Source organism: Microtus ochrogaster, chromosome 8 (genome assembly GCF_000317375.1).
Source record: "Microtus ochrogaster isolate Prairie Vole_2 chromosome 8, MicOch1.0, whole genome shotgun sequence".
In the NCBI taxonomy this organism is placed as follows: Eukaryota; Metazoa; Chordata; class Mammalia; order Rodentia; family Cricetidae; genus Microtus; species Microtus ochrogaster.
The window spans coordinates 74,560,824-74,578,227 of record NC_022015.1 but is presented as its reverse complement, the minus strand read 5'-3'; the positions used below and the strand labels follow the sequence as shown (position 1 = coordinate 74,578,227).

The window sequence follows — 17,404 nt, the reverse complement described above, 5'->3', positions numbered from 1 at the left end:
ATGAATGCGTGCCTGGGTCAAGCAGCAATGGGGTAGAGGCCATGGTGAAATGAATGCGTGCCTGGGTCAAGCAGCAATGGGGTAGAGGCCATGGTAAAATGGCAGAGCTCTTCTCAGTCCTATTCTCTTTACTCAGAAAACTGGGAAGCTGAAGATCGGTACCTACACAGGCCCGCTGCAGCACGGCATCGTCTACTCGGGAGGTGAGCCAAGGCGCGTGCGTCTGCACAGTGCTTCACTAAAGTACTCGTGAAGGTCCATGGCCTTTCAGCATAGCCACACAGTCCTTCAGGACCTGGATACCATCTACTGAGAGTCAGCGGTCATCTGCTGACAGAAGCCGAAGGGTTGGGTTCATTGTCACGGGAAAGATCTCGTCCTCCTTTGACAGCTTGTCTCAATGTTCTGGAACCATTTGGGCATATTTCTTCTCAAAGGACTTTCTTTGAAGAAGCCCATGTGGATACAGTTAATTCAAGAGTCAAAAGTAGTTGAAATGGTGATAGTACGTTTGGTGGTTCTGAGGATTGATGTAGGCCTTTGGTGCTAGACAACCATTGTACCACTGAGCTGCCTCCAGGCCTCCTGTGGTATTTGGTGGTGTTCTTTCTAGACTTTGTTGTTGGTTTTTTGAGACAGGATTTCTCTGTGTTGCCCTGGCTGTCCTGGAACTCGCTTTGTAGACCAGGCTGGCCTCAAACTCAGAGATCCACATGCCTCTGCCTCCTAAGTTCTGGGATTAGGGTGTGTGCCATCTTGCCTGACTTAGAGCTCTGGTCAACAGAGAAGAGCTTAAAGCTTTGACCAGAGCCGTACAAAGAATAGCTCACCTTTGCTCTGTACTGTGCCGTGGAGCTCTGGAGGCTGTCTTTAATACAGAAACATTGTTCTCATTTGCTCCTTGCAGGTTCATCTGATACCATCTGTGATCTCTTGGGAGCCAAGGGCAAAGACATTTTGTACATTGGAGATCACATTTTTGGAGACATTTTGAAGTCAAAGAAACGACAGGGGTGGAGAACTTTCTTGGTGATTCCTGAGCTTGCACAGGAGCTTCATGTCTGGACTGACAAGAGCTGTAAGGAACCGTCACTCTCACTTCCAAATCTTTGCCACAGCTAGTTTGATCTTACATGACAGTTTTGACTCAGTTCCCTTAGATAAACTGTTACTTTGTATACAAGACATCCCAAGTGGACAGCCCTTGTCATTAATATAGTCCGTCATTCCACACAGCTCTAGAATGTGTTTATACACACGCACACACACATCTTGTTCGTGTGTGTGTGTGTGTGTATGCATATATATCTTGTTCACATTTTCAACCCTTTGAGGTAGTGTAGAGCGTTGCTGTCCTGACTGATATTACAGGAGACCTTGTGAACTGCAGTCCGTGTTTCTCTCCCACCACACCCAGTAGTCTCAGTCTCTGTCTAACACTCACTGTTGGTGATTCTGGGGCGGCAGTGGTTCTGGAATGCTAATCGCCAGTATTCATGAAGACAGAAGCCAAATTGCATTCTTTTTTTTTTTTTTTTTGGTTTTTCGAGACAGGGTTTCTCTGTGGCTTTGGAGCCTGTCCTGGAACTAGCTCTGTAGACCAGGCTGGTCTCGAACTCACAGAGATCCGCCTGCCTCTGCCTCCCGAGTGCTGGGATTAAAGGCGTGCGCCACCACCGCCCGGCCGCCAAATTGCATTCTTAAACAGCCGCATGTGGTCCATACCCTTCAGTTGGGTTACAGGTAGCTATATAGAGGCGTTTGATATGCAAGTTCTCCATCTGGTCCTCGTACGTCATGCTGCTGTGGTAATAGTTAACAACTTTGCCAGTGTGACCCACATTAATGGGAACTCTTCCTCCTCTACTCAAAATCTGCATGCACCTTAAGCCTTATTTTACCACATAGGAAAATGGGAGGCAATATTTGTCTCCAAGCTGGTGAGTCTCAATTGAGGCAGTACACATATAAAGAAAATAGAAATGATGGCTTTTCTTCTCGGTGACCAGAACCTAATTTGAGTGACCTTCCTGACAGTAAAGATGTTCTGTGCAGTGCAGTAGATAAGCCAGGGCTTCTCCTGGGGAGCTCAGGAAGCAGCTGATGCTGACTTGCTGCCCACACAGTTTAAGCTGACCCCTGTGAAGTCCAGAAGTCTAGTTGTCCTGCAGCTCTGGGCAAGTCTCCTCATTCTTAGTGCTTTTTTCTAAAACTGAGGCTAGTTCGACGTCTCGGCGGGTTAAGGTGCTCGCTGCTGAGCTTCACCTGAGCTCAGTCCCCAGAATGGTGAGAACATGCAAGCCCACACACACAAACTTCAAAAGTTAAACTATCGGTAGTTATTTTGGTGCCTGCACCCAAGGGAGTAGAAAATTAGTACTTTGGAAGCCCCAAATCAGCACATGGCTGGAAGGGGGAGTTGTGGTCAGTAGCTTTTAGGTAGCAAGGACAGTTTAAAAGGAAATTGCGGTGTCCTTTGTTGGCAGAGTCCACGTAGCTGTCAGCGAGCGTCCAAGAGACACAGGTGATGTAGTACTCCACTCTGCCCTGTTTTTTGTCGTATCTGAAATCTCACTGGTGCAAGCAGCACTTAAGAGCCAGGAGCTTATGCTTGGTTTATGTAAAACATTTTCTTTTCCTTTCCGAACGTGAACTAGCGCTTTTTGAAGAACTTCAGAGCTTGGATATTTTCTTGGCTGAACTTTACAAGTAAGTTTTCAAGTTCTAAAGCCCACCTGCCTTTTCAAGAATGACACAGGTCACAGTGTGTTCATTTAGAGATTTTCACTGTGCTCTCCTTTTGTCCCTAGACACCTTGACAGCAGCAGCAATGAGCGCCCAGATATTAGTTCCATCCAGAGACGGATCAAGGTATCCAGATTATCCAGATGGGATTTGGGGTAAAATATAGAAAATCAGTTGTCTAAATCATTTACATGGTTTTGGTTTTATATAGGGACTTGTATGTAGCTGGTAGCCAATAGTTGACTAAACTGAACTATTTTTTTTTGTTTGTTTTTAGAAAGTAACTCATGACATGGACATGTGCTATGGGATGATGGGAAGCCTCTTCCGTAGTGGCTCCCGGCAGACGCTCTTTGCCAGTCAAGTGATGCGCTATGCTGACCTCTATGCGGCCTCCTTCATCAACCTGCTCTACTATCCGTTTAGCTACCTCTTCCGAGCTGCTCATGTCCTGGTGAGCAGAGCTCTTTCCTCGGCTAAGATGAACCTTTGAGGGTGACACGGGAGAGCTTGTGTGGATAGTGAGGGACCCCACAAAGAATAAACTCTGTGAACATAACACAACTTCCTGAAGTCACTCTGAGCAGGGTGACTCACACCTCTAATTTCAGCTTTCGGGGGGCATAGCAAGGAGGATTGAGTGGGAGTTCAAGGCCCGCTTCCACCACACAGGATCCTGTGTTTTTGTTGGGTCAACATGCCTTTAGTCTGAGAACCTGGAAGTGGATCTCTGAATTAGGACCATACTGAGAGACTTCTTTGTTAGTAGTAACTGAAATAAATGTATTTCTCTGTCTGTCCCGATACTGCTGTTTCAGGACTGGTTTAGGGAGTATAAAACAGAAATAAGGTTTTTCTGTTTCACTCCTTTTCATCTGTAGGAAACGACCTAGGCAGCTTGAGTGCTTCTATCACTATCCCCGCCCTTATCGATTTAACTCCTGCAGACATGGTTAGGATTCAGATGGCACTTACCTTTGCTTTTTCCTAGATGCCTCATGAATCAACAGTGGAGCACACACACGTGGACATCAATGAGATGGAATCTCCTCTCGCCACCAGGAACCGCACGTCTGTAGATTTCAAAGACACCGACTACAAGCGGCACCAGCTTACAAGGTCCATTAGTGAGATTAAGCCCCCCAACCTCTTTCCACTGGCTCCCCAGGAGATTACACACTGCCATGATGAAGATGATGATGAAGAGGAGGAAGAGGAAGAGTAGGAGGCAAACTAAAACGCTGAGCACCCATCAACAAGGCTGGCAAGACTCAAGGGGCAATGGTGGCCTTGGTTGGATTCTATTAGGGAGGGTGGGAGGACCTCATCAAAAGTACATTTGGAAAGTTTCTGAAGGCTTTAAATAATTCTAATCATAGCTACTCCAGTTTTGTGTATCTGTACTCTCTGCAGATTGTTCAAAACTGTAGGAAGAACAGGTAAAAGGTCAGGCGGAACTGCATGCAGATGGCACCCATTGTGATAGTGTCTCCCTGTCTGTCTTCATCCGTGTGTCATCTCCATACACTAGGGTAGGAAAGGGTTTCAGAGCGGAGCCTAGAGCCTGTGGGAAGAGCTAGCCACAGTGCCATGGTACAACTGTGCTGCTGCTCCAAACCCACCTCCCCAGGGTATTGCACAGTATTGTACGTCCGTGGAGAACGGCGTTGTTTCATTATCAAGTGTGGCCAGTCCCTGTCAGGTCAAGTTTCCTTCTGTTAGCTTTTGGGTTTCCTCTGTGGCCCTGGCAAGGCTGCTGCTGTGTTGGTGCCTTTGTGGGTTTCCCTGCTGTAGTGTGGTTCTAGACTAGACTGCAGGGGTTTGAATTTGAGGCAAAAGTCCTCATCCTTGCTACATTTTAAAAAATCAGTAGCACAAATGCTTTTTGCTATATGAAAACAATCCTTTTGGGGAATGCAGCTGAAGACATGAAGACAGGAACGAGTTCCCTGAAAAGAGCGGCTGCTGCTTCCAGCCAGAGCTGCCTTTGCCAGCATGGACTGCAGGCGCATCCTGCTCCCCACACAGATGGGAGGGCTCTCTAGCCAAAGGCAGTCAGAATCAGCGCACTTGAGACTACTCCGGGAAATCACTTCCTGCTCTGAGTAAAGCAAGGGCCTGTGAACATGAAGGCATGTGACTGCCCTGCAGTTCAGGGAGTTGCTCGACACTTGGGGTGGTTTACAGATTCTTGCTTTAATTTTCAGTCCTTTTCTTCCGTTCTTGTCCCTGGTCACTAGGGTACTGGCTGCTCTGGAGCTCAGTGGAGTGTGAGTCTAATGCTTACATCCACCTGTGCAGTACAGCTGTCAGCAGTCACAGCTGTTGGTCTCTGGATGGCTCTAGGATTGACATTCTCAAGGGAAATTACATTTTCAAAATTGCTAACTATATCTGTATCACTTTTAGTTAAAGAACATGCTTATATGTACAGTGTTTCATAGGTATAAAGATTTTTTTCACCAAGGTTTTTGACTTTTTTTTAATTTTATTTTTAAGATAAAGTTTATCTATGTAGCTCTGGCTGCCCTGGGACTCACTCCATTTGTAGAACAGAGTGGCCTTAAATTTCACAGAGGTGTGCCTGCCTCTGCCTCCTGGGCAACAGGGTTAAAGGTGTGCTCTACCATGGCTGGCTTGCTTTAATCCTTTAATAGGTATGGAACACAGCCCTGCAACTTAGCCAAGGCCTGCGGCTACACATCTTCGCTAACTATGGCTTTAAAGTAAGTCATACCAAGTACCATGTGTTCTGACTGGTATCTAGGACAGTCAGATCTATCATAGCCGTGCTAGTTCCGACCTGTTCTCATTTAAGTTGGTGCTGACGGGTTAGAGCTTCCCAGCCCAAGTCATGTCTGTGGCATGTGACAGCTACACCTTGCTGGTAGCAGTGCGTTTCTGGGCTTCCTTCAGAGCAGAGGTGGGCACCGCTCTGCTTTGCTTTCTTATGTTGTTTGTGTTGTGTGCGTAGCAGTTTGCTCCAGGTGACTGCTTGGAGAGCCCACAGTGGAGACTTCCATGTCGAGTCGCATTTTCCTCAGGGTCAGCAGAGGGTCTGCTGACGAGCTAGGGCTCCGTGAGGGAGCAGCAGGTGATTCCCTGGTCAGTGTGTGCCAGCAGTCTGCATGTGACTGGACATCTCAGAACACAAAACGTGACTTCTCTGTTGTCAGTAGTTAGACTTCGCCATTGCTCTTTTCTGTTTTCTTCCTTTTTTTTTTTTGAGACAGGGTTTCTCTGTGTAGCCCTGGCTGTCCTGGAAGTCACTATGTAGACCAGGCTGGCCTCAAACTCACCTCTGCCTCCTGAGCGCTAGGATTAAAGGCGTGTGCTGCCATGCCCACCCTCCATTGTTTCTTAAACTTGAATGATTTAGATGACAAAAATGGCAGGCCTTGCATCACTCCTGAGCACCCTTCCCAGGATTCTGAAAATGCGCCTTAGTCTTCAGGCTTTGTAGAACGTCAGATTTCAAAAATCCCTTCTTCAGTGCTAGACTGAACTCAAAGCCTGAGTGTGCAGGGTCCCACTGCCAGAGCAGCAGCTGCCTGGTGCACACTTCCCCATGAGCATCTCAGGAACCATTCAAAGCACAGAAAGCTCAGCATTTGTTTTAGATCCAAGGTTTTCGAATACCATAAGCATAGGTCTGCTGAGATCTATAAAGTAAGCCACCGCCCCCTTCAAGCTACTCCAAAATGCTTTCTAAATTCTGTTTTAAATAGACTGACTACAAAGCCCTAAGTCACATTGTTTTTAGAAAGCCACTTACAAAAGCTATGCAGTTACATCTCAGATTTAAAAGGAGCCTGTCCATGTTTAGATATTTCTAAATCGGACTTATTTGTTTAACAACTTTAAAGTCCTGCAATTTTTCCAAGGCTTCTTGGGCAATTTTAAAACCCTCCACTTCTTCACCATGAATAGCCTGGGATAAACAACCACTTTCAGTCTGTATTAGGACAGGAACTTTGCTCACATTCCATGTTATGGAAAGTATTTAACCTCTTTCTCCTGGTGGGAAAATGACATGCCGAAGTCATTGCCTTACGATTAGCAGCTCCATTCCCCCGTGGCTTGCGAGTTAGGGCCTCCGTACTTAGTTTCTCATGGCATTCCTCTTGTTACTAGGACATGAGCTCCTACAGCTTTTCCTCAGAGGAACGTTTCTAACCATACGTTTGGGGATGCCTGAAACTAAAACCCTTATCCAAGGTGGAACAAAGTGACTGCTAGTGAGGCATAGTATATACGACGCACACGCCGCCCGCCACACCCTCCTCCAGGGGGCTGCAGAGCCACACAGCCTGCCACACACCTCCATTCACAGGAAAACAGAACTTCACCATCCCACTACTGTCCAGAAATAGCAGAAAGCAGATCATGTAGAAAAAATATTCATTTACAAAATTCACAGCTTTTTTCACCGCTTTCCCTCATTCTCAGCCACAGCAGTGTGATGAATGTGTCTGAGAAAACACTGAAATTGTGAGAAATAAAAGTAGCCACGTGGCACACCAGCGTTGTCAGTCAACGACAGACGGTGGCTATCACGGCGGCCTTGTGAGGCTGGCTTGTGGCAGTGCTGCCGTGCTGCTCCCCAGAGGTCGCCTCGCGCCACATCCCCACTGAAATGGTGTGAGTGCACGTGGTCCCCAAGTTCCTCTCAGCCACAGTGTAAATTCCACCTGACTCCACGGAGCACCGCCGCAGACACGTGTATCTGTATGCCACGCATCTAAATAACAGTGTTTTCCAACTTAAAATGCCCAGTTTTGAGCCTGGCCACTTAATGTTTCTTCACACAGGGGAAGGTTCCCAAGCTCCATCCTGTTGCTAGAGTCAGAGCAGGGAGCTGTTCCACGACACACTCTTCCCCAGGGTCTGTAGGGGAGACCTGGGAGACTGGGCTGAGGTAACAAGCTTGTGTCCCCATGGAGACAGCGACCGTCCTTGAGGTCTCAAGGTCCTGAGAGTTTGCCAAGCAAACCTGCCTGGCATTGAACTGAGAGGCTCTCAGTAGAGCTAACCTTGGACTTGTGCATGGTGTTCCCGCCTTCTCAGTCCCTCAGAGCCTACACAACAGCAGGAAGTATTTCCCCACGGCCCAGCGTTCATTCCCCTCAGGAACATGTCCATCGTCAGGTCATCCGCCAGCACAAATGACAAGGGCCACATAACATTCCATTAGCCTACGACTTCCTCAGCATTGTGCCTGGAAATAGGAGCACAGATCGAGGCCCTCGGCAGGAAAATGAAACAATCCCATAGCAAAAGAGCAAGTCAGCGGTCTAATCTGCGCGAACTGTTGGGCTAATGAGGAGCGTCACAAAAATAGGTGGGGACACTTACCTAGTATGTGAAAGGGCCCTGGGTTTGATCCCCAGCACTGCAAAAAAGCAGAAAGTAAACTTGGCCAGAGGTCGGTACCAGGCTAGGTCTCGCCACTTCTCTCAATATCTGCCTTTGGCTGGTTAGTTTCCTCAGGCACGGAGGAACCAGCACAGGTGTGACGGCTTCCTTAGGAGAACTCCCTCCACTTTCCTTGCCATTTTCATCCCGATGAAAACCCAGCCACAGCAGGCGGCTGAGGGGATTGTGTGGCGCTGTCTTCCTTCCCGACTGCTCTGGGCCGAGTCTGGGCACATTCGTTCCCCTGCAGAAGTCATGGTCCAGGAGAAAGGTGTTAAAGTCAGTCTTGTCAACACTCCACTGAAATGTCCCCACACAGGACAGGTGCTAAGTAAAACACCGCGCATCATGGCCCAGCAGAGTACAGCTCAGAAAGGCCTTCTGAGGGGCCACTTGAGGCTTCATTATCAGAGTGTGGGCTTGTCTGGAATGTAAACTATAGGAAGTAAAGCAAAGGATTCCAGAAAGGGGCAGCGCAGTAGTGGATTACCAAACACCTGAAGTTCAGCCAGAAGATGCCGTGGGTCTTGTCACCAGAGTCGGGAAGGACCAAAGGAAGAGATCTGGGGTGATAGCAGAAGCACCTCTAATATGCCCCGTACCTGTGGTCTCATGTCAGTGGACGGTGCCTCACCCACGAGCCAACTTCCCCCTCTGGTGAGAGGCCCTACACAGCCATCTTGTCTCTAAGAGCCAGTTGAGAGGCCCACACGGAACCCTGGCACCACTGTCAGGGAAAACTTAGCTTTTCTTTTTGCCTAGCTCCTGTGTGTCACTAGGCGACTAGTGTCTACAGCAAGTTGAGTGGCTCCTTCTATCTTTTTCTACGGAATGGTTGATGGGAGCAGACCTCACTTCTTGGGAGAACACTCCCAGAAACAGCTGTACCAGGCTGTAATTTGGAGGCACTCAACTTTGTGTGTCTGTGAACACGAGACTTTGCAGTGCCTGTCCAAAGATCCCCTGGAGCTATCCAGTCCAGGCTTGCCCACCAGGAAAGCCACGGGAAGGGAGCCACGGCTGAAGAGCAGCATGGCTGTTACACAGAGGAAAGAGGGACACAACATCTGCTGGAGGTGAACAGAAAACCATTTATCTAAATAGAATAGAAATAAACAAAACCTTTAAAAACAATCACAAGATTTACAAATAAATTGGTACAAAATAAATAGGTATTGTAAATCTACAACATTGGAATTAATTATAAACGCGTCCATCATGACAGTCAGCTTGTGAAGCCCGTGCATCTGACCTGCGCTTGTTTAGCTTTCCATTGATGCCACTGCTCAGAAGCATGAAATGTATACCGTGAAGCAGTGGGTACAGCTAAGGAGGGTGGGGCCATCAGACAAAGCGGAGCTGGCTGTAGGCACAAGGGGATGTTGGTAACTGGGCCATGGTACCAGGAAGAGACATGCTCAGAACCTAAAAGCGCTGGCAGCTTCCATGATCCAGATAGGTTCTGCAATCCTAGGAAACAGATCTGGCTTGGGAGTGATGAGGAAGGAGCCACACCTAACACCACACAGGGAAGAAACCAATCCGCAGTAACTTGTGAAGACGTGAGAAGCTCTGCCCCCACCTACCTCCCAGATACTGGCCATCAGGAGTGGGTTGGGGTAGGGCAATGAGAGAAGCCGGAGGAAGAGCAGCAGTGCAGTCTTTTTTTTTTCCTTAAAAAAAAAAAAAATCACTACCCTCTCACCCAATAAGGGACAACAGAACCCTAGGCTCCATGGATGAGGGGCTTCAAAACAGTGTCTTAATCACAGATGGTATACTAACAGTAGAGATGTATGTACATAATAAATAATATAAAACAAAGCATATACATTTGTGGATTTAAAGGACTGCAAAAATAAGAAAAGTCAATGGATTGATAGGCTGTTCACAGTAGACCGGGCATGGGTGGTGGTGAATCGGAAGATAGGCGGGGCCGTCTAGAGATCACTCTTCCCTACTTCCCTCTGTTCTAGGGGCCCAGCTGTTTGTATGGAAGAAACCTGAGTCCCCAAGAGGAGCAGGCACTCAGGTCTACTAGGTCCCTTTGATAGTTTTCTGTAGAGCGATTCTGCAAGAATCCAGCCCCCTAAGTAAATAGACGTGGATCAGATGTGAGCAGCATCAGAAGAGCCTTTCCAAGGGAGGCCAGACAGCACCCAGTCACCCAGCCACCCTCGTCTGTTGACCCGCAGCTGTGTGCACACAAACACCTGGAACCTGACTCTACTGCCATTTTGATAATGCTTCAAGTACCGCCTGGCATTCCCCATTAGAAGGCATTTAAAACAATCGCAGTTGAGACGTCCCAATGGCTCTGGCATAGAAAGGTTGCCTGAGCTATGTCAGCCACAGGGAACCAGGAAACAGATGCCCTGCTGCTCACTAGCTGCTGTGAAAGACTGCCCCTCTTCCTGACTGGTGGGTAACAGGACTCCCCAGAAGGAAAGCCAGGAAGTTAGCATTGATTCCAGGAGGCGAAAGGCTGCTGACCCCAGCTTTGAGACCAGCTGACGGCAGGCTTAGCCTTGAAGCACTACTCATCCCTCAGGTGGAAGCAAGTGAACCTCAGTGAGTTCATCTTTCCCATCAGCCACTCAGACACAAGTAAATGGCCTTGAGGTATAAAAATCCACTAAGTAGGTTGCTCATTGATAAATCTGTATGGAAAAACTTCCACATCCCCTGCCCCCCAGTCACGTCCCTATACGTCTCTAAATTCCTCCCAATTCTGGGCTAGCCTACAACTTACCCAGTAGTCCTGCTCAGAAGCACCACAATTCTAGGCCCAGAATGGAAGCAAACAGCCCAGGAAGGAGCCTGATTTCCCCCGTAAGAAAGGACACACTGGTACCTCATGCCTAAAACAGCCATCAGCCCCTCACAGGAAAAGCACATCTCGGGCAGCAAGGAGGGGAGTTTTGCCAGGCCACTAGGGAGTTGTAAGTCGTCAGCCCTCACTGGAACAAGGTGTATGCGCTGTACCAGTTAACCTGCCTGGGTTCACCCTTGGAGACGACATCCCCTGGGTCCAGGCACGGTGACGGCACAGATCTCTGGTAGCCTTCAGAGGAGGACAGAGGTGTTTGCATGAGTTTGTAACTAGCCAGGACACAGGCTCAGTCACTCAGCACCTACTTGGTTTGCTCCTTAACCCAAATAACTTGAGGGCAGAAGTTCACGGTCCCTGCTTAACTTAAAATCCTGTTGCTCCATTTCTTAAGGGAAATGCGTTTGGACCTGCCATGTTTTCCTAGACTTGGAAAAGCTAGTCCTTATCCGTACAGAGCTGGGGATGGCAGGGAGACTTCACAGTTAGTGTTCCTATCAGTGTGAAGTTCTGCACTGAACGCTGCACACGTTTCTTGGACTGACATGAGAAAGTGGTGTGAGGCTCAGCTCCCTTCACGTGAGGTCAGTCACGCCCATACAGAGTATGAAAGATGAGGCACCTTCAAATTAAGAACCAGTTTAATCTAGTTGACTAGCACCCCAATACTCATGTATAAATTTCAGGATTCTGTTTTCTCAAGAGTTTAATTACCAGGGTCTGGACTTGCCTGACAGAGGGCAGCAGAGTGAAGGACCCTCACTTAAACTGACTGTCCTGGCCACATCTGACACAGGCTGCCCTGTCCTCTGGCTGGCAGCGGTGGCTCCAGATACCATCATGGAGCAGGGGGTAGGCCCATAGCAACCCAAGTCTGGCCTGCCTGTCTTACCTCCACGTTTGCACACACAGCAGCCTGGGGGTCTACAGCTAGAGCTACAAGGAAGGAACCCTGTACGTGGCCAATCCATTACGTGCCCGTCTGTCTTGACGGGAAGCCGTGGGGTCAGCCACAGATGGTATGCATATGCCTGTCCTAGCCGAGACAGTTCTGCTGCCCCAGAGGGGAACCAAAGAATTGATCACTCAGCGCAAGCCGTTTGAAGGTCGGGTACTCTCCACAGAGCAGCGGAAACTACAGCCAGTTCACCTTGTGCACCCGAGAACCAGGGAGGAACTATTCTGAATTCCTGGTCATGAGAACTGAGTAACTACTCCAAAGTAATGAGATCATTAATGAGAAGTGAACACAAAGCTGGTGGCTACAATCTCGGTCTCTGAGAACCGCGCTCCCCAGCTCCTAAGAGAACTCTACAGTTAGCTACCACACTAGGTGGTGACTAGGCTCTCTCAGCTCCCTAGACTCCCACGTCTCTAGGGTCCACAAACAGTGCTGCTCTGAAAAGGGACCAAGCATGCTTCTCTCCCAGAGGCCCCTCCAGCAGCAAGGCTTGTCTAAGGCAGGTGTGCTGTGCTCCTGGCTCCCCAGGCCTCAGGGAGGGGCCCTGATCCTGGCCAAACTGAGAGAGTTTGCATCTGTGCACATTATGGTCCTTAGTAAATGGATTTTTTTTCACTTGGATGTGTTTGAAAAGGGGGTGCCATAGTATGGGGTTCCATATGGTAGGAACCCTTGCCCAAAGTGGCAGGTTAGGTATCACTCAGATCCTTTGGAGGCCACTCCAATGACCCTCCACCAAGTGAAGCTAGCCCTTCTCTGTCAGGCACGGAACCCTTTGAGAACACTTCAGGACCACTACCTCTACCCAGGGGTAACACTGTCAGTGGACATGGCACCAGAGGCCCGGACCCAGGTGTAGCTGTCAGGAGTACTTGCCAAAGCACGCCCAAGGCCATGGGTGCCATTCCCAGTACGTACACACGTACACACACACACACACACACACACACACACACACACACACACACACACGTTTTCTAGACTCACCAACTATTTACAAGGAGATTAACCCAAAACGTTACCCTCCCAGAGCCCAGCCTGGGGTTAGCAGACCTCCTACCTGAGGGAGGAGGCTGATGGTGAGCTTTAGGGTTCCTTGGGCAGGAAACCCGGGCACAGGAAGGCTCTCTTCTCCAGCTGTGACCTGGGTAGTGAGAATCCTATTGAACATTACGGTCAGGAGGTCATTTCAGTGTATGAGTATCGCCAGCAAACACAGGTAACCACTTAAAACAAACAAACTAGTTAAGGAATCAGTCACCCAAACAGTACCTGCTGGCGTGAATTTCACAACACATGGTAAATTTGGTATTAAAATAAAACAGGGACATACATGAAACACTCACAACACACATTTGGTTTCTGGATCTGTTTGGGGTCCAGCTGACTCTGACTGTATGACAGCCTCTCTGGCATTGACCACCTCTGAAGCAAGAGGCATCTTTGCTGGACCACTGCCACTTCTGGGCCCTACAGTCCAGGGACAAGATGGGAGGGGGCACTTGGCTCTATGGAAGAAGGGGTGAGACAGGTAATCCCTTGTCCTTCTATTAAAAACAGTACACATTCCACCCCACCCCACCCCCGCCTCATTCTGATAACACATAGATCCCCAGGGGAAAGAGGCAGCTAACGTAGCTACCACGCCACATGTTCAAGCCCCGTGGAAAGTTTCCATTTGGCACCTGTAGCAGCGGCTTGGATTAGCAAGAGTGAGGGCCGAGAGGGTGGGGGGGGGGTGGCTCAGCTGATGCCCCAGACCACCCCAGGTTATAGGACTGTGGATGAAGTCAACTTGCCTCTTGCCAATGATAAACCATGGGTTTAAAATTCATTAACATTCATTTTGGTGATAAAAATTCCTTAGGGTGGGAGCAAAATCACATTCCCAAGCAAACGTTAGCCCTTCCTAAGGGAAAGGGACACAATTGAACATATTTTCGAAATACTATATGCACAGGGGTGTCTGCAGCTTCTGCCAACACCCACAGTGACGACAGACTTGGCACGTTCCTCAGTGACATGGTCTTCATTCATCCATCAAGTTCGACAGCGACACCCACCGGCACACAGAGGAAAGGTAGCCTTCCCGGGACGGCCAAGGAAGGCCACTCAAGGGGCAAGTCCATTCTGTTAGGGTCACATCATGGGATCACAGCAGAGCTAGCTCAGACAGACCAACTTAAAACTCTGCAAAAGACACTTGAAAAACAAAAAACATGATCTCTTGAAAAAAAAATAAACGAAATAATTTTTAAATTCATGCACATTGAGGAAGGAAAGAAATGGTAAAAGAACTGAAAAAATAAACATGATTCTATTTGGGCAGAAGTCTGTCTCCGAATTCTTGAAAGCCATGCCCCAGCTGTCGATGTCACTTGTCTAGTTTCCATCCCTATCCATGCTGTCCTCCGCAGCTTGCCGTCCTCTGCAGCCTCCAGGGAAAGGGGCAAAGTCTTTGGTCTCATTGCTGTAGGACGCAGCATGGCAGACAAGCTCACACTAGTGGAAGTCATGGTCAGACAGGCCAGGAGGCCGGACGAGGGGACTGAGGGGCTCTAGATGGCGCCGTCACTGTGCAGGCTGTGGTTGGTCTTGTTGTGCGATACACAGTTCTGTTCGTTGAGCAAGTTGGCTGTCTCGTCCGGCAGCCCGTCATGCAGCTCCGTAAGAGTCAATTCAATTCTAGTGTTTTCACTGTCTGAAGACTGAGGGGTTTTGTCCATCCGGGATGCCATCAAGGCATTTTGGTATTGCTGTCTGGAGATCTGGGGCCAGAAGAGGACACAGAAAACACACTTATTTTTAGCTTCTCTTGTCTCCTACACGGCATCACAATCTCAACACCCCAGAGCTCTCGGAGAGAATCGTCCTTGAGTAGGAAGCAGGCAGCGCTGAAGGTCAAGTCGGTTCTCACCACTGGGACCCTTCCTACATCTTGCCTCTTAACGCTCAGATCTGAGAAAAGTGGGGTCAGTGTCCATCAGCTAAGGTCATTGCAGGCTCCAGTAGGTGTCTATTTCAGACTAAGAAGAACCTGTCTCCGGGGCAACCTCAGACTGCTTTTCGGGTCAGCCAGAGCCACCAGCTGCAGGCTCTGAGAGCTCTGAGAGCCCTGACAATGGCTCTTCCCTCCTCTCCATTCCTGCCCCCTGCCAAGCCCGTGTTTGCTTTCACTGCTCATGGCTGCTCATGGCGTGGAACGGAGGTCAGTATGGGCCCTAAGAGGCGGCAGGGTGCTCTGACAGCCAAGGGGAAGCCTGTGGGGACTGGACCAGCTGTCAGGGATGCGGGTGATACCTGCAGGATCCAGCCAGCGCCCCCCACCCCCATTCACCTTGACAAACTGCAGGTCAGAGAGGGCTCGCACTGAGTAATCAGGGATGTAGACCTGGAGGAATGAAGAATTGAGCTGGTTGTTGCTGCTCCCCAAGGTTGGTGTCATGGCGTCAATCCGGTCACTTCGGCTGAGAGAGTCTGAGTGGTTCAGGCCACAGGGGCGAGGAGGTGACTTATTTTCACCTAGAAGAGGGAGAAGATTCAGCTTTTAAAGCACTGTAGATATAGCCAATGGGGAGTGATTACTCCAAATAAAAAGCAATTGCAGAAGCACATACCATGTCCCTCCCGCAGGCTACGTGGGTCTCAGCTGTGACAGACAGGTCTGGGTGGAAAGGCAAACAAAGGCTCAGGAGCTGGGGGCCCGCCTCACAGGGGACATCACTAGATACACAGGTGGGGCTGGGAAAAGGCCCGGGACACGGAAGCTGCCTGAGACTAATAAGGAGCAGAAAAGACTCTTCTATTATTTTTCTAGAAGCCGAAACTAATTATCACAGTCCCTCTGCCTTTGCCACTTATCCCTAAGGAGCTCAAGGTGCCTTGGGAATTCAAGAACACAAGGCGACAGGTCTGCCTACAATGTCCGGTAGTGAGCTCCCTGGAACAAGTGTTCAGGGCAGGGGAAGCTGTGTTCTCACTGTCAGAGAACGTTCTTCACGGCTTTTTATTGTAAATGTTCTGTGCACTGCACGCAGTGCCCATGGAGGCCAGAAGAGGGGGTTGGGACCCTTAGAACTGGAGTAAACATTTTTAGCTGCCATGTGGGTCATCTGGAAAAGCAACAAGTGTCCTTAACCACTGAGCCACCTCTCCAGCCCCCATTCCCTGTAGCTTTAGCGATAAACTGTGTTAAAGCTAAAACTGGGCTGGACGTGGTGCCTAAGCACTCAAGGACAGAGGTGGGTGGATCTCTGAGTTTGAGACCAACCTTGCCTAGAGAGGCAGTTCCTGGACAGCCAGGGCTACAAGAGAAACCCAGTCTCAAAACACCTAAACAAACAAACAAACAAACAAACCTTACTTCTGCACCGAGGACGCTTAACAAACTATTGCAGATACAGCTGGCTGCCCACGTTAAATGGGCTCTGAATTGCAGAATGCCCCAGGATAGAGGGGACCCACTCACCCATCTTCCAATGTCCTTAACTGATGCCCCCACGGGAGAGGCAGCCTGTGGCTAGTGCCACCTGTCAGCTGTGGAAAAGTCTATCACCATGGTCACCGTCTAGCTTCTATCTCAAATGACAGGTGTGTGTAGTGCCACTCAGCAACCTGAAGCCGCCCTGAAGAAGCTGAAGCACTGGTTCCCCTGAATCTTTCCTCCCCTCACAGTGGTACCAAACCCTCAGCCCACCCACCACCCACCCCACTTGGTGAACATCCCCTCAGGGCAGAAAACGTCAGTACCAGGAACCCAGGCCACAGGCTCCATGTCTACCGTCCTGTCCTGTCCCAGCTCACAGGGCCACCTGCCCACTGGTTTGACTCAGCAGCCCCTCCTACCACCTTCTGAGAGAATGCACACATTAATAACCAGTGCTTTAGATTTAACAGAGGAGAACTTTGAACCCGTAACCCAAATCGGCTGAGCTCCAGCATCCTTATCTGTAAGATGAGTACAGTGTTCCCAGCTCGTGTACCCTGAGGGTTCAAAGGAAGACAGAAAGTGCTGAGCACAGCGTGACATCCAGTGAGCACCAGATAAATGTGCCACACTGACGTGTTAGCTTTTCCCAGACCTCACCACCGTGCCTCTGCCTCAGGATCACACACTTTCCACACAACGACATCACCTGTCATGACAGCCCTTTAAGTTCTTCTGAACAGGGAATTCTGTGGCTCTACCTCCAGGTTTCAGAATGAACCACTTGTTCCCACACATCTTTTGAAACAGTGTTTACTTCTATGGCGTCAAGGCTTTAAAGGCAGGTACTGGGCGGGCAGGCTTACTGCCTCTTGGCCAGACCTCCAGGAAGAGGGTGGAGCCTGAATTCTTCCGGGCTGTCAGTGAGCACTGTTCTCTCTCTCTCTCTCTCTCTCTCTCTCTCTCTCTCTCTCTCTCTCTCTCTCTCTCTCTCTCTCTGTGTGTGTGTGTGTGTGTGTGTGTGTGT

The 17,404-nt window shown here is 49.3% G+C and overlaps 2 protein-coding genes across 4 annotated transcripts in view; one reads left to right on the top strand and one right to left on the bottom strand.

The window, feature by feature from the left end:
• The window catches only part of Nt5c2 (5'-nucleotidase, cytosolic II), a 146,634-nt gene extending 141,423 nt beyond the window's left edge, over window positions 1-5,211 (top strand). For all 3 annotated transcript variants that reach the window (XM_005352422.3, XM_026781577.1, XM_026781578.1), the window contains 6 exons: window positions 137-203; window positions 908-1,078; window positions 2,658-2,709; window positions 2,811-2,871; window positions 3,023-3,199; window positions 3,737-5,211. In XM_005352422.3, the coding sequence (XP_005352479.2) occupies window positions 137-203; window positions 908-1,078; window positions 2,658-2,709; window positions 2,811-2,871; window positions 3,023-3,199; window positions 3,737-3,970 (762 nt within the window). In that variant the 3' untranslated portion in view covers window positions 3,971-5,211. The remainder of the gene's footprint in view (window positions 1-136; window positions 204-907; window positions 1,079-2,657; window positions 2,710-2,810; window positions 2,872-3,022; window positions 3,200-3,736) is intronic.
• A 4,023-nt stretch (window positions 5,212-9,234) lies between these two features.
• The window catches only part of Cnnm2 (cyclin and CBS domain divalent metal cation transport mediator 2), a 138,021-nt gene continuing 129,851 nt past the window's right edge, over window positions 9,235-17,404 (bottom strand). Inside the window, exons 7-8 of the mRNA XM_005352420.2 lie at window positions 15,289-15,473; window positions 9,235-14,719 (exon numbers count right to left, since the gene is read on the bottom strand). Of these exons, the coding sequence (XP_005352477.1) occupies window positions 14,510-14,719; window positions 15,289-15,473 (395 nt within the window). The 3' untranslated portion in view covers window positions 9,235-14,509. The remainder of the gene's footprint in view (window positions 14,720-15,288; window positions 15,474-17,404) is intronic.